The sequence below is a fragment of the Myxocyprinus asiaticus genome, chromosome 38, assembly GCF_019703515.2.
Source record: "Myxocyprinus asiaticus isolate MX2 ecotype Aquarium Trade chromosome 38, UBuf_Myxa_2, whole genome shotgun sequence".
In the NCBI taxonomy this organism is placed as follows: domain Eukaryota; kingdom Metazoa; phylum Chordata; class Actinopteri; order Cypriniformes; family Catostomidae; genus Myxocyprinus; species Myxocyprinus asiaticus.
Genome location: NC_059381.1, coordinates 34744418 through 34760374, shown reverse-complemented (window position 1 = coordinate 34760374; position 15957 = coordinate 34744418). Strand labels below are relative to the sequence as shown.

The following is a 15957-nucleotide window of genomic DNA, read 5'->3' as shown; positions in this document are numbered from 1 at the left end:
ATTTGTTTTTCATGCTTTTCCTTCTGGATGGCATAATTTGTTCTGGACATCTAAGGTATTACATTAGATAATTCAGCCAAGCAAGCTCACAGACAAGTAAACAGTGGCTCATTTTTTAGAAAACTGCCTAAGGTAAAATAAGATATAAATCTTTTGGCTATTTGGGGCTTACAGCAGCAGTTGTTGGGGCATAAAGAGATGTTTGTAGTTGATGTCTTACAGAAATCATATTTCACTTTGTGATTATTTTGAAAATCTTTCAAACTGTGGTGTCAGAGCAACATAAATAAACTGTACAGTCACATTCCTGAGAATGAGGGCTTTCATTTGATATACAGCTTGTCCATTTATGTGCTTTGTGAAGGACTTTTATTTTTATATAAATATTTCTACACCATTACCTCTAGAGGGCGCTAATTCTCAAAGTTTTGAGGTTTTATTTTGTTATTTTAAATAACATAAATGCAAAAGTGATGATTATCTCTGAAAAGTTCAGATTCTAACCTTTCAAATGATACCGCATATGCCTGACTTATGTATACGGAGATTTTAACGTTTTAAGCGTAAACATTTTCACAATACAGCGCCCCCCTTTGAACCCACCGGGAGGTCAATAGAGTTTAAGGTTAAACACAAAAAAGGGAAGTGAAAAGTTTTTAATTACTTTTCTATTTCTGTAATACCGTAATATTTCAGCTCTGAAGGTCCATACAATTCAAGTCAACAGGGTCCAAAATTTTGAAGCTCCAAATGCATATAAAATCAGCATAAAAGTAATCCATAAGACTCCAGTGGTTAAATCCATATCTTCAGAAGCGATACAATAGCTGACTTGATTTGATAGGTGTGAGATACAGATCAATAATTAAGTCCTTTTCTTACTATAAATTCTCCTCCCTGACCAGCAGGCGGTGATATGCATGAAAAATGTGAATCACCAAAAACAAAAGAAGAATGTGAAAGTAAAAGTACAGATTTATGGTGAAAAAAAAAAAGGACATAAATATTGATCTGTTTCTCACCCACACCTATCATATCACTTCTGAAGACATGGATTTAACCACTGGAGTAGTATGGATTATTTGAATGCTGCATTTATGTGCTTTTAAATAATGAAGACAATCTAAAAACTTCTGAAATGCTTGATATTGTGTAGACATTTATTTTTTTAATGAATTATTTTATTAATTTCATTACAAAATTCTTTTTTTATGATGCCTAGTGTGTGCACAGCTGCTATCTAGACAAAGGCTGGCTATACTGTGATTAAGTTAAAATATAAGATAGTTTTGATTTTCACTTATGGTCACTGGTCATAATTCCCATATTTGAGTAATTTCATAGTTTTACTTTACTATTATTCTAAAATGTGGTAAAATTGTACTCATAAATACAAATGAGTAGCTGTGTCCAAAAAGTTGACTTGTAGTTTGTATATACGTAAATAAATAAACCAAGGCAAAGGTCAAAACCCTTTAAACATTTTGATGCCTCCTATAGCAAAATAACTCATACAGTAAATGACATAATACCCAACATAAAAAGATTTGAAAAAACTCAAACAACATTTGCATGGTAAACAATAATATTTAATGTGAGGCACTGTCGAAAACTACGTTATGTTTTGCCTTTACAAAGGAATGGACACAATGAACATCAAGAGTGGTAAATGTGTATATAGGGAAACATATAAAACTGCGGTATTGGTCCACATTCACAAAAGGTACATCTTTATGGCGATTCACTCAGACCAGCTGAGAAAGCAACTAAGGTATTTCTCGACTAGAAAGCAGCCAGGGGATTTAAACATTTTTTTTTGGCATGAAATTATACATATATTTTAAAACAAATCTTTTCTGATCTGGTGGGAGAATGGGGAACATACTGCAACTGGTCAACACTTTAACAAGTATACATATCTTTAAAAAGAGGTTAAAAAGTTTTTATTACTAAAGGTTTTTTCCTGTCATTTCACACTAAATGGGTCCAAATGAGTTGGTCCAAATCAGTGCTACCTCAATGTTTTTGCCTTTCTGAGATAACAGGGAATAACAGTAATAATAGGTAGTGGTTATATTCTCAACAAAAACAGCTGCATAATTATTTACCAACTTTATAATATGGGGTGCATTTGATTAAACCATATGAAATTACTGTATTGTATTCTATACTGGAGTTCAGTTGAAGACTTTTGAGTCCAGACTACTGAAAGTTATCAACTAAGATGCGCAACAGGGTAAATCTCACAAAACTCGTCAAGAACATGTCCAGGTCATATTTCACGCCACAAAATCTTTTTAAAATATATATAAATAAATTGCATATAGAAAATAACACCAATTTTTATACCCATTAGAACTGTTTTGTATTGTGACAGTTTATTGAAAATTAGGCACATTTCCTCCCAAATTCTCAATACTGTAATGCAAAAAAAAAAGCATTTTATTTAAACTAACGCACTTATACGTTATGGTAGTATTTGTTGTACTGCCTTTAATTAGCTCATTATTAAATTGTTTGCACTTCTGATGAAAATGCTGATTGAAATAATAATAATAAAAAAAACAAATACATTTCACTGTAATACAGTAAAAAATATTACTGCATTACAGTAATGAGAATCTAATGAGATCACCATTAAGAATAATGGGAATTACAAAAAAACTCAAAGGAAAAATGTCCAGATGCATTACAAGAATGGCATTTTATGAAAATCACAATCAACAATAATGGAAATTAAAACGTTATTTTTTTTTATTAAAAATGTAAATTTCCAGATGAATTACGGTAATAGGAATTTGGTGAAAATGTGCTAAATTGTCATAAAAAAAAACCCATGTCACAATGGAAAAATGTCTTAATGGTCATAATATAGTCTTCATTTTCATTATGCAAAATTGTTCAATAATATCTGTGAGATTAACTGTTGTACTAAAACTAAAGACCACAGTCTTGACTATTCATTTTCATTTGATAGCAGCCTATCAGATGAAGTCCACTAACCTCAAATGTACAAGGAACAATTTCAGATTCATCTTTAAACTTTGTTCACCCTAAAGGACAGTTGCCCCTGAGAGACTGACACATATTGCAAAGCTTGCACAGACAAAAATATTGTGCTAACATCAGACCAAATGTCAACAAAGCTGAAGAGTTGGAACTGATGGGTGAATAACTGACAGTCTATACCATAAATACATTTCCCTGCTGAAACCCAGCCTAAGATTAGCTGGTCTAAGAGGGGTTTGGGGCATTTTTCAGCTGGTCACCTTGACCAGGCTGGGAAAAGAAAACTAAATAAAACCAGCTGAGACCAGAAAACCAGCTTAGGCTGATTTAAACTTTTTTTTTTCCTCTCTCTCTACAGGATTTGAAAAAAAAAAAAGAAAAAAAAAAAATCTCCACACCTGGTAATAGAAAAAAATCCAAACACTTCCCTTATTTACAGATTAGATAGTCTCTTGGTGAGTTCTTGGTGAGAACCAATCCACTCCTGAAGGCAATAGGTCCCATCTACGCAGTCAGATTTTGATTTCAATGCAAGGCTATGTTATACAAATACAAAATTACTATATTCTTGATTTGACCTTAGCTCAACCACAAGAGTCTCTTCTGAAGAATCTTCACCACAACAGGATTTCAGAAGAGTCTTTGTAGCTGGATTGTACGTTTCTTCTTTAATGGTACGTCCAGACGCAAAACCCAGTGCATAGTGCTATATTTTCTCACTGTTCATGAACAGTCAAATGAGGAATTTTGAATATTAGTCTGGCATGTCGATGCACAGTTTGGGTGGCGGCACAAAGTATTTGCCAGGACTTTGGGTGATCACCACACCCGTCTTCTTCCGAAACATGGGAGCGATTTTTGGCGCCTCGTGGATGGGCATCTCTTCAGACACCTCTGAATCCTCATGATGCAGGTCGTAGGATATGTTGCCATACTCCCTCAGGAAGGGGAAGAGTTCAAGGAGGAACTGACAGAAGTCTTTGCGAATGCCAAACCACCCTGAAGGAGAGGGAAATTAGAGTGTTAAGGTCTTGGGAACTAATTTTAGCATGATTGTGATGATGCTTCGGTTTAGGATTGAGTTTATTTAATACAGACGCTATTGTGCATGGAATAAGTTTTGTGTGTTGTGTCATAAAATTGGTGAGATATTGTGCTGATCAAATAATAATACATTGTTATTTATTCTACTGCAATGCACTGTAAAAATATAGTTTCATGAGGTCTATGGCTTAAAGTCAAAGACATTAAAGCCAGTATCAACAGTAGAGGTAGACCGATATGTTTTTTTTATTGGCCTATGCTGACATCTAGAGAGCAGGATGGACGATTGGCCGATATCTCACACAATTTAATATAGTAAATGACATATTCACTCTATGTGGGAACCCTCTATAATGCAAGTAAATCACTCACATGTGCAACCAAATCTCACATTATGCAACTAAAATGTCTATGATTATTCACTGGCTGGTAAATGTTCATATTTCACTCAGAAGTGATTGAATAGTATAGTGGACAAGTTATTAGCACAGATTAAAAGAGTAAAAGTTTGGTTTAACTGGTTCTGTGTGTCCAAAGACGAGATCCACGAATCCATATGTCATTGGATAATGTATCTTTTAATACCCTTTCTCTTTTTTTTTTTTACAGTCAGTTGTTGATTAAAAACAACAACAACAACAACAACAACAAAAGAAACATTTAATTCTTGCATGTAAGCACTAAAGAAAACACGCACGCCTTCCCGTCATATGTGCTTACTGGCTGATGCCGCTAATCTTAAAGAGACAGTGCTGTTCTACATATCAACGTAAATACTTGTAAATAGTACAAATTATGCAAGAAAACAAAAATGTAACAAAAATATATATGCAACATAATATATGCAATTTCAAAACATTAATTGATGGAACAGACTGATTTTGAAAATTTTTCAAAAGCTAAAATGTGACCAATTTGATGAAAAACGAATTATAAAATATAATTTGTAAAATTAGTATTTTCAAATTGTACCAAGAATGTTCCTTTATAATGAAGAGCATTAGCTGAGAGAGAATTAATTTTCTATGTAATAAAAATGGACATTGTAAGAGAAATGTACCCATATGAATCAATATCGTATCGAGAGCTTGTAAATCGTAATCAGATCGAATCAGGAAATCTGTATCAATACCCTGCCCTATGCTTCAGTGGAAGATATGTGCGCTCCACAGGAAGAAAACACTGGATTTGCGCAAGTTTTTGTGAGGTTTGTTTAAACAATAAATTTGCATATTTGCAGACTGTATATGATAGTTTTATTGAAATTTGTTTTTTTTAATCATAAGACAAGACAGTTGACAGTTACAGGGAACTGCGAGCACTTTAAAGGGTTAGTTCACCCAAAAATGATCATTCTCTCATGATTTACTCACCTTAAAGCCATGCCAGATGTGTATGACTTTCCTTCTTCAGCAGAACCGAAGTGAAGATTTTTATAAGCACATTTCAGCTCTTTTTGTACATACAATGAAAATAAACAGGTGCCATTAGGCTGCTGGCTATTTGACGGTCCAATAGTAATATTTAAGCAGGATAAAAGTAATCCAGACGACTCCTGTCGATCAATTAATGTCTTCTGAAGCAAACTGATAGATTGGTGTAAGAAACAAATCAATAATTAAAATGTTTTTAACTTTAAATCGTTGCTTCCACCCAGCGCTGTATTGCTGTTTGAAATGACCCAACTCGTGTGATGTTCGCTTTTCGCATTGCGCTTACGTCACGCAACAGCTCCGTGATGCATTCACTGCTAGCAGGAAGTGTTTTTTAAAAGTTAATAAAATTGTAATTATTGATTTATTTTTTTAAACAAACATATCGATTTGCTTCAGAAGACATTCATTGAGTCGTGTGAAGTACTTTATGCTCCCCAAATATGCCTTTTAGACTGTCAAAATAGCCAGCAGTCCAATGGCACCCATTCACTTGCATTGTATGGACAAAAAGAGCTGAAATGTGCTTATAAAAATCTTCACTTCGGTTCTGCTGAAGAAGGAAAGTCATACACTTCTGGGATGGCTTAAAAGTGAGTAAATCATGAGAGAATTATAATGTTTGGTTGAACTAATCCTTTAACATTATGAGCTCCTGCGTGTCTTTCCAGCTCTGATATTGCTGGACTCTTTGAATGAGGCTGTGTTGCATGCCAGTCTATTATTATAGTAACACAATGGCACGTAACAACAAAACGAACTGTGATTCATCATTTACATGTGTCAGATGCATTCTTCACGTGCAACAGGCGATTCTTGGCGCCGTCATGGCTTGAGATACTAATTGGCCATCATGAACATTTATCGGCCGATGCCGATAATTGAAAAATTCTGAATATCGGCCAATTTATCGCCCCGAGCGATATACTGGTCGACTACTATTTAACAGGTAAAATAAGCGACTGATATCAACTACAAATATTACTTACAGTGATTGCCTCCTTTCTGGCCAAATGTGGTCACCATTAGAGTCACCAGAGACACCCAGAGAGGCACAAACACTGGCACATATTTGGAATTATAATGACCATCCAGCTTGTGCACAAGTAGAATCTGAAAACAACACAAACATTGAGCAATGTAAACCCTCGGATGTGTCAATAAATGTTTTACGGATGCATGATAGTAAATTCTGGCAAAAAATTGGGAAGCTGATGATTATTTTCATATTATGGCCCATAAACGATAAATGTCTGATTTTAAATAATAAATAAAACAAATACAGTTTTAAATTCAATAAATGAATTTAGGCATCACAACATTGCAATGTACAGTATGAGAGACTAAGTATAAAATCTCGTTCACAGTGGCTTGCGTATTCGGTGCTAAAATCAATGCATATTTTTGTGTGAATATGCGTGCCACTGTGAACGAGCTTCTCTCAAAACAGTCCCAAAACGGACCAAGATATTCACTGCAACATTTCTGTTTGTGTTCTGCATAGGAACATTTCTTTTAAATGATACATTTAGCACTGTTTAGGAAGATCATTACAGACTAAATAGACATGCTGAGAGTCTATAACAACTAGAGCTAAGTAAATATATTGATTTTCCAATTTTCTTCCCTTGAACGATACCAATTTTGATTCCTAAAACCCCAAGATCGATCTTTTACTTTAAAGTTTACTTTAGTTTTTAGTTGGGTTGATTATTAAACAGCTTCTGTTATATAAATAGCTGATTTGAATTGAACTGCATTTTTCAGGAACTGTTGTTGATTTTTATCTACCAAGTTTCCAGGTGTCCTGTATAATAAACAGCATTAGCTGAGAGAGAATTTCCTTCCTTTGTAAGCAAAGTGGACATTATAACTGAAATATACCCAAATGACTCAGAACTGAATCTTGTGAATTGGAATCTAATCCAATTAGGAAACCTGTAATGATCCCCAACCCTAATAACAACACTGTCATATTAAACAAAACAAAAAAGTAGGCTATTGGAACCTCAAAGGTAAGCAGGGGCACAACTATGGTCATCCAGCTGATCGCCATAGTGATATGAGTACGCCGTTGCTCAGCAATGACATCCATGGAGCGCAGGAAGAGCACAGACCAGACGATGTAATACAGCACCACCAGACACAAGAAGGACATAAGAATCCACAGCGGCACACACACAACCTAATAAAGACATGATACTGTTCTTATGCCAACGAAATGCCACAGAGATCAGACTGCAAAACTATTACTTTGAACAAAATGTAAAACCGTAACTGATGTCCTTACCAACCACGGCCAGCTGATGATCTTATCCAGTCGCAATGCAATGAAGATGAACTGAAGAATATTTACAGAGCACAGAAACTCCAGCTGACAAAAGGAAGACAACAAGCAAGAGAAAGAAAATCAGTTATGATGCATTTCAGCACACTGGTCTAAATGCTTAGGGAGACATGCTTGATAACATATGAGTGCATCTCACAAAGTCGGTCAAGAACATTTCCAAAATGAAAAAGAAAAACAAAATGTTTTTGCCAATTGTTAGGACCATTAAAGCTGATGTGTGTAATTGTTTCAGTGTTAACCTGTTCTTTCTCGTATCTCAGTTTAATATGTAGAGACAACTGTAAATAAATCATTTGTAGGTTGATTTCATCAAAAATGTTAACACTCTGGCTCTGTGACACTATCAAAACATTCCTCTGTTTGCTTGAGCGGACCCGTCCAGCCCAGCACAGCAACATTGGCTCAACCAATGGCATAAGTTTGGGATGGGATTATCTGTTTGTACAGCCAATGGAAGACAGGGGATGTTTTCTGGAATCTGTTTGAAAACGGTGATTATTTTTGGAATTCTGTTTGATGAGACTAGTAGCGCAGAAATTACATCAGTTTTAGATTTTGACATTGTGACATTATTTTCATGTTAAGTGTTTTACAATGTCGATTTAATAAAGAGAGTAAATCACAAAATAAAATGTCCCTTATTTGGCTGGTAGAAATTTGGCAACCCTTCAAACAACGTGTATTTAAAATTATATTCCGGGTTCACTACAAGTTAAGCTCAATCGACAGTATTTGTTGCATGATGTTGATTACCATAAAAAAAAAAAAAAAAAAAAAAAAATTATTAAGACTAACACATTTTAGCCCTTACAGATGTGCGCATACATAGACATTGTCTAATTTTCAGTTCATGCACCACCCTTGCTTTTCATCGAATATCTCGGCCTCTGAGTGGACTAGAAGCTCAATCTAGGTGTCATTAGAAAGCATATATCTGATGATTTTTCTGATGATTTGTTTTGCATGCTTTTCCTGCTGGAACGCATACTTTTTCATGACATAGCAGCCTCTTTTGGACCTGCCGGCTGGTCCACAGAGTTGAAGAGGTTAAACCCTTAACAAATTGGCCCCATTCACTTCCATTGTAAGTGCCTAAGTGTAACCCAGATCTTTGCTTATTTTAAAGAAAAGGAGGGACGAGTTGAAAGGATTTTTTGTGGTAATCAACATTGTGCCACAAATGCTGTCGACTGAGCTTAACTTATTTTGATCCCGGAATATTCCTTTAACATGGCATATTTGTCGTATTCGATTACGCACTGTGTCATGTATACTTGGACATACAGATGGAGACTATAGCTCGACTACGTAAAAACCTGCTGTAGCTTGATTATAATTGCACCATTAATACCTCTAGTGAGCGGTCGTGTCTGAATCCCCACACGCATGCCGCCACGGAGACGGGCGAGACGAAAAAGAGGGGCATAAAGACCAGAAGCCAGAAGTGTGACCCTCTTTCCACACGGTCACATACCAGCACCTCGAAGGTGAACAGGAGGAGGTGGATGCCCACAGCGATCAACATGGCCTTGAATTCCACACAGGTCTCACCTTCAGCTCTGTACAATGAAAACACACATGTGATGGCCAAAAACAACAAAAGACACTTTGACATCTGATCAAGGGCATAATGGTGAAATGTGGTTCAACGAGGGGTTTGTACCTATAACCTGGCAGTTACACCCCCCATATTAGTTACTTGTGATCATAACCAATGAAAAGCTCATGTACACAGTCAGGCTGACCTGTATTGTGGGTTGTGAGCCCACACTCCAGTGCCCACAGAAGCCCCGATGATGACCATGAGTTTCCAGAGCCAGATGGGTGCAAACACTGCCCAGTAGCTCCATTGGATGATGCCATCCAACTTCAATGACAGCAGCACAGAGAACAGTAGCAGGCATGCATAGATCAGGAACTTACTGGAAGAAAACACAAATGCAGTAAGAAAGTAAACAGACACATCTAAAGTGGACAGATTTATCAAAGTTTTGCCAAGATCATGATCCCTGATCTTCAGTTTGACTGTAAACATACCAGTATCACACCAGCTTCGCTAATACTTGTATGGGAATCTTAACGGAAATGGACTTGTTTTGTTTCCACAATATGTTTAGATGTCAATGCTTAGAATGAGATGCTACGGTTAAATGCAAGTGGTTTATAGCACATGTTTCTGTGTTAAAGTTATTTTATTCACTGGTTATATGTCATCTAACGCTGCTTAACTGTGTTAAGACAAATCCAACAGGCCACAGTGAACATTAGCAGCTAAGCTAGTAAAGTGAACGTTAACGTTTTTAAAAGCGTAGGGTTTTATTATTCGCCAAACACAACAAACCTTACCTAGGGTTGAAATCTTGAAAAAGGCCACGGAGATTCATGTTTGCCTCTTTAGAACATAGTTAAATGGAGTGAAATTGAAAGGCTTACTGACTTGCTCTCACATCAGTGCAGACAGTAGGCAAACGCAACCAAACACAGTGACGTCACACACCCCTCCCCCACCACCACCAGATAGCGCTGTTCACAGTTCATTATATAAAAAATGAAACGTAGATTTCATGATTTCTTGCTAGAAAAATCAATTTTATAAATGTCCTTAGAATCAGTAATTACTAATTACTTATCTAAAATTGTAATTGGATTACTTCACTGATTTCTTTATGGAAAAACTCATATTACTAATTCCTTTACTTTTCAGTAACTCTCTAATAGACTTTTTCTGATTAACAACTTAAAAAGAATATATATTTTGTCCTTGTTCATTGCCGCACGCAAGTTAATATGTACAGATGTACATATTAAGATAATGTTTAAAATGTATTATTTTACATAAATATGTTTTAGAAATATGTGTAAAACAAATAATGTACTAAAAAGTAATAAACTTAATTGAAAGTCAGTAACTGCAATCTGATTTCAAGAATTTTCAAAGTAATGCACTACACAACTTTTGACTAAAAGTAATCAATTTACACCCAACTCTGTTAATAATAAGAATGAATAAAATGTAATTTTTTTTTTGCTTCTCAAAGGAATAATTCACCCAAAAATGAAAATTCTCTCATTATTCACTCACCCTCATGCCATCCCAGATGTGTATGATTGTCTTTCTTCAACACAACACAAACAAAGATTTTTTGAAAAATATATCAGCTCATGCAAGTGAATGGGTGCCAAATATTTGAAGCTCATAAAAACATATTGTGGGCATGGGGGCATGGTTGTGTATCTGTCTGCGGGAGTGTGAGAGCAGTAAGGCTCCTCACCTGGGCTGTCATTATCATTAACACCTGTCTCTCGTTATAGTGATGGCAGAGGGAGACCTGAAAAGGCAGACAGAAAGAGAAAGCAGAGAGAGAGTCGGCTGTGTGTGTGACCACGAATATTGATGTGAACTCTCATTTGACTTGCCTGTGTATTTATTTGGCCACAAAGAGCCTTTTTTGTTAATGTTGTGTCTGACGCTAAAGGAGTAATAAAAAATACTTACGTTGACTTTTTCCGCTGCCTCCTGACTCCTCCATTTGCCCTGAATCCCGGGATGCCTGTAGAAGATGGCTGCTGGCTGAGAGAACCTGCGGCGCCAAGGATGTTGTCGACCTGGTGACACTGGAGCAGTTCATACACTGGGTCCAGTGCCACCGCCCAGTGTCACTAGAAGAGGCTGTCCAGCTGGCAGAAAACCACATAACAGCGTTTCCAGGAGGCAGCGAACCAGAGGCTCTTTCTTCTCTCTCTCCTCTCTCTTTCTCTCCTACCTCTCAAACCCCCCCTCCCGCCCGTCCCATTTCCGTCCTGTTCCGGCTCCCTTGAAGTGGGGAGGCAGTGCCAGGGCCATCTACGTCTCCTCTGGGTCAAGATGACACAAGAGGGAATTCCTGACCTCAGGGGGTTCCCCGAGGGGGATTTCCCTCTAGAGCAGTCACGTGACGAGTCCCTCAAACATGCATTTGACCAAGTGAGAGCCATCGATGGTCAACAGCTCCAGCCTGACGTCGCACACACATACCCATATTTTTCAATTATTAAAGATCGGTTGTATCGAGTGACACAGGACACTCAAACAAAAGAAAATACAACCCAATTATTAGTACCAAAGAGCCGTCAGGAAACCCTCTTCCAGGCGGCTCACCATAATCCAGTGGCTGGCCATTTAGGTTATGAGAAAACGCTTAACCGAATAATTTTTTTGGCCGGGCATTCACAGGGACGTTCGCAAGTGGTGTGCGGTGTGCCGGGAATGTCAATTTGTGAATCCACCGGCCACCCCAAAAGCGCCATTGCGCCCTCTACCACTAATCGAGGTCCCCTTCGAAAGAACTGGCATGGACCTCGTCGGGCCATTAGAACGGTCCGCACGCGGGCGTCGCTTTGTATTATATCTGGTGGAGTATGCAACGCGATATCTGGAAACAGTGCCCATACACAACATCTCAACACATAGTGTAGTGGAGGCACTTTTCAGAATTATCTCCTGATTGGGGATTCCAAAAGAAATCCTCACTGATCAAGGCACTACATTTATGTCACGAACACTACACGAACTGTAGGAATTGTTAGGTATTAAACTGGTTCGCACCAGTGTTTACCATCCACAAACAGATGGGTTGGTGGAACGATTTAATAAAACCTTAAAAAATACGATTCGTGGGAGTCACGTGACGCCATGTAAGGAGCGGACATGTGAACGGCGAGCTCTGCGCACATTGCTAATTTTATAACTATTTGTGTCATAAACGGGTGAGATTTGATACACCCTGATTCTTAACTGTTCTAGGAAGACAATATGTCAAAGAATTCAAAATCTTGGGCTCTGGAGATATTAAAAGATACTTACGTGCTCAAGCTGATTCCCCTCAGCGGCAGGCCGAAAGCCCCAGACTCAATTCGGACAGTGAACTGAAAGAAATCCGGCGTGAATTGATGAATGTGTCGGCAATGCTGACAAAGGTCGTTGCAGACTTGGAGGATCTTGCTGTAATTCTTTGAGTTGGTTACAAGATTGTCGGACGTCGAGAGATGAATTGATTATCTGGAGTCATCGGAGAGGGAATTAGCTGCTAATCCGCTAGTGACCAAGGGAGATTTGGGAAAAACTGGAGGATTTGGAGAATCATAATCAACGAAATAACGTCCGAACTGTTGGAATTCCTGAGCATGAGGAAGGCCGAGATATGGTGAAATCCCTAGATGAGTTCTTCCCGAGTCTGCTCGACATAACAGGCCGTAAGCTGGAAAATCGAGCGAGCTCACAGAGTCCCGGCTCGGAGATCCATGGAGGGAGACAGGACCTGATCAATTCTGGCCAAATTTCTGAGATCATCCGATAAAGGTCTCGTGTTACTCGAGGCGAGGAGTAAAGGAAAGCTTTCTTGGAAGAACCACAGCATTTTCTTGTTCCCAGACTTTGCGAATTCGACAAGAGAGAAAAGTGATCGATTCAGGAAATGCAAGAATCTCATACATCAACAGAAGATCTCTTTTTTACTGATGTTCCTGGCCAAATTGAGAATAGATACTAAGGATTGCCGTAGAGAATTTACATGCCCACAGTAAGCATTGTCCTACATAAAAACATTGCAGTGAGTAAGCCATTTGGGGATTTTCATGTTGCCAACTAGTGGACCTGTCTCACTGAACATACACTTGCCTGATCGAGGAAACTGGGCGCCTTTTTCGTTTCGCTTTGTGCTGGTTCCGCCTAGCGGTTGGAATTTGTTTTGTGTAATATAATTTCTTCTGGACAGCTTGTGGATGAATCTGCTCATTTTGGGTACTTATGCCTCCTGTTGCCTGGAGTTCGTTCTGTACAATACTTCTTGCAGGACATTGGAGTGAGTTTGACTGCCTGTAGAACTGAATGGCCCATTCTTTTTTTGTTTTGTTTTTTGTGCTGGTTCCGCTAGAGGCTGGAGCTTGTTTTGTGGAGGAACACACCTTAGAGACAATTAAGTGGATGTATCTACACTTTTTTGTGTGTTTATTCAGCTTATGGGCTGGAGTTTGTTTTATAGATTATCTTCTGTTGTGTAATTATGTCTTACAAATTTTTGCATAGTAGCACCAGACTTGAGCAATCAGATGGCAAAGTTGTCGCGGAGGCTCTCATAGGCGTACATGCACTATTTGAGTTTGGAGGGATGGACGCCGGTTGGCGCTGTCGTGCGCGGGGTTAATTCACACATTTTTCTTTTTTCTTTTTGTTTTGTTCTGGGGAAAGTTCGGGGGTTGATTGTTGCACCAATGTGGAATGTGGTCTTTATAATTTTATTATTGACACACAATCTAATTTTTTTAATATGTCAAAATGTCAAATGTTAATATGAGTGGATTATCTCTCTACACGTGGAATGTGAATGGGTTGGGGCACCCCATAAAAAGAAGGACGTTCATTTATTTTCTTAAACGCAAGAAATATGATATAGTGTTTCTTCAAGAAACACATCTTTCCTCGCAGGAAGCTGAAAAATTTAGGAAGATATGGGGTGGACATGTTTTCTTTAGTGCTGGCTCAAGTAAGAGCAGGGGAGTCATTACACTGATAAGTAAACATCTACAATTCAAATGTCTCAAACAGATTAAAAATAAAATTGGGAGAATCATTAAAGTTTTAGTAGAAATTCTGGGGCAAAGGTTGGTTTTGGCTAATATTTACACGCATAACGTTGATGATCAGGGCTTTTTTATTGATCTTGAAGGGATGTTGCAAGCTGCTGGCTTGTCCCTCATTTCATCTGTTGTGGATTGCTCAATTGGAAACATCTTAGTCTCAGATCACGCCCTAGTGAGTTTAGAGGTGTTGCCACATACGGAGAAAAAGAAATTATATAGTTGGTGATTTAATGTATCCCTTTTGCAAAATCCAGATTTCCAACAAATGTTAAAGACTGAAATCAGTGTTTATATGGAGACCAACTGGTCCTCAGTATCTACTGTGGGTGTGGCTTGGGAAGCACTTAAGGCAGTTCTTAGGGGTCGGCTCATACAGTATGCCTCATTTACCAAAAGGAAGGGAATATTAAAAGTGCAGAGGCAGAGCTGAAGCGCCAAATGTCGTCTGATGTCCTCAGAGAATTGACCCAATTGAAATACAAATATGATACTATTTTGTCACAGAAAGTGGAGTTTTGGCTATTCAGGGCAAGACAGTCATACTTTGAGTCGGGGGACAAAGCAGTGAAGCTTTTGTCTAGCTATATAAAGCAGAGAGAGTCTTTTTCTATCATTCCCTCAGTGAAATGTACTGGTGGTGAAATTTTTACCTTGGCCATTGATATTAATAATGCTTTTAAAGAATTCTATTTTGATCTTTACAGTTCCACATCTTTGTCTACTGATGAAGATATCAGAAACTTTGTGGAACCATTAGAACTCCCTAAGCTCAGGAACGTTAAAACCAACTGTATGACAGGGGCACTCAACTACGGGAATTCGCACCAGGAGATAAAGTGCTTGTATTACTGCCCACATCAAGCTCTAAATTACTCGCCAAGTGACAAGGTCCCTTTGAGGTCACACGGCGAGTCGGAGATCTCGATTAAGAGGTTAGGCGAACGGACAGGGGCAGAGCACGTCAAATTTACCACCTCAACCTCCTAAAAGCATGAAGGGAGGCGGTCCCTGAATTGTGTGACTGAAAGGAGGAGAGCGCATCCCACAGGCCCTTATCAGCGAAAAATCAGTAGTGCAGTACAGCTACACAGCATCTTGTTCTCTCCTTTTAGGGAACCAAGGTTACATCAGTAACCAAGACGTTCCCTCTCAAGTCAGTCACTTCAGCGTTGAACCCGTTATCCGGTCAGAGTGCCCATGATAACCACCGTTGAAAGCACCTACAATGGGACCATGGAGCAATGGAAGAAGGTCGCCTGGTCCGATGAGTCCCGTTTTCTTTTACATCACGTGGACGGCCGTGTACGTGTGCACCGTTTACCTGGGGAACTGATGGCACCCGGTTGCACTGTGGGTAGACGACAAGCAGGTGGAGGGAATGTGATCCTCTGGGCAATGTTCTGCTGGGAATTCTCCTGGGTCCGGCCATTCATGTGGACGTCAATGTGACACGTGCTACCTACCTAAACATCGTTGCAGGCCAGGTACATCCCTTCATAGCAA

The 15957-nt window shown here is 38.4% G+C and overlaps 1 protein-coding gene across 1 annotated transcript; it reads right to left on the bottom strand.

The window, feature by feature from the left end:
- Positions 1-1139: 1139 nt before the first annotated feature.
- On the bottom strand, positions 1140-10325 carry LOC127429356 (transmembrane protein 185-like). The gene is made up of 7 exons (XM_051678339.1): positions 10183-10325; positions 9582-9758; positions 9188-9395; positions 7777-7860; positions 7495-7671; positions 6476-6599; positions 1140-4008 (listed from the first exon to the last, which is right to left on the bottom strand). The coding sequence occupies exons 1-7, from the start codon at positions 10218-10220 to the stop codon at positions 3764-3766; spliced, it is 1053 nt and encodes a 350-aa protein (XP_051534299.1). The 5' UTR covers positions 10221-10325; the 3' UTR covers positions 1140-3763.
- Between the last annotated feature and the right edge of the window lie 5632 nt (positions 10326-15957).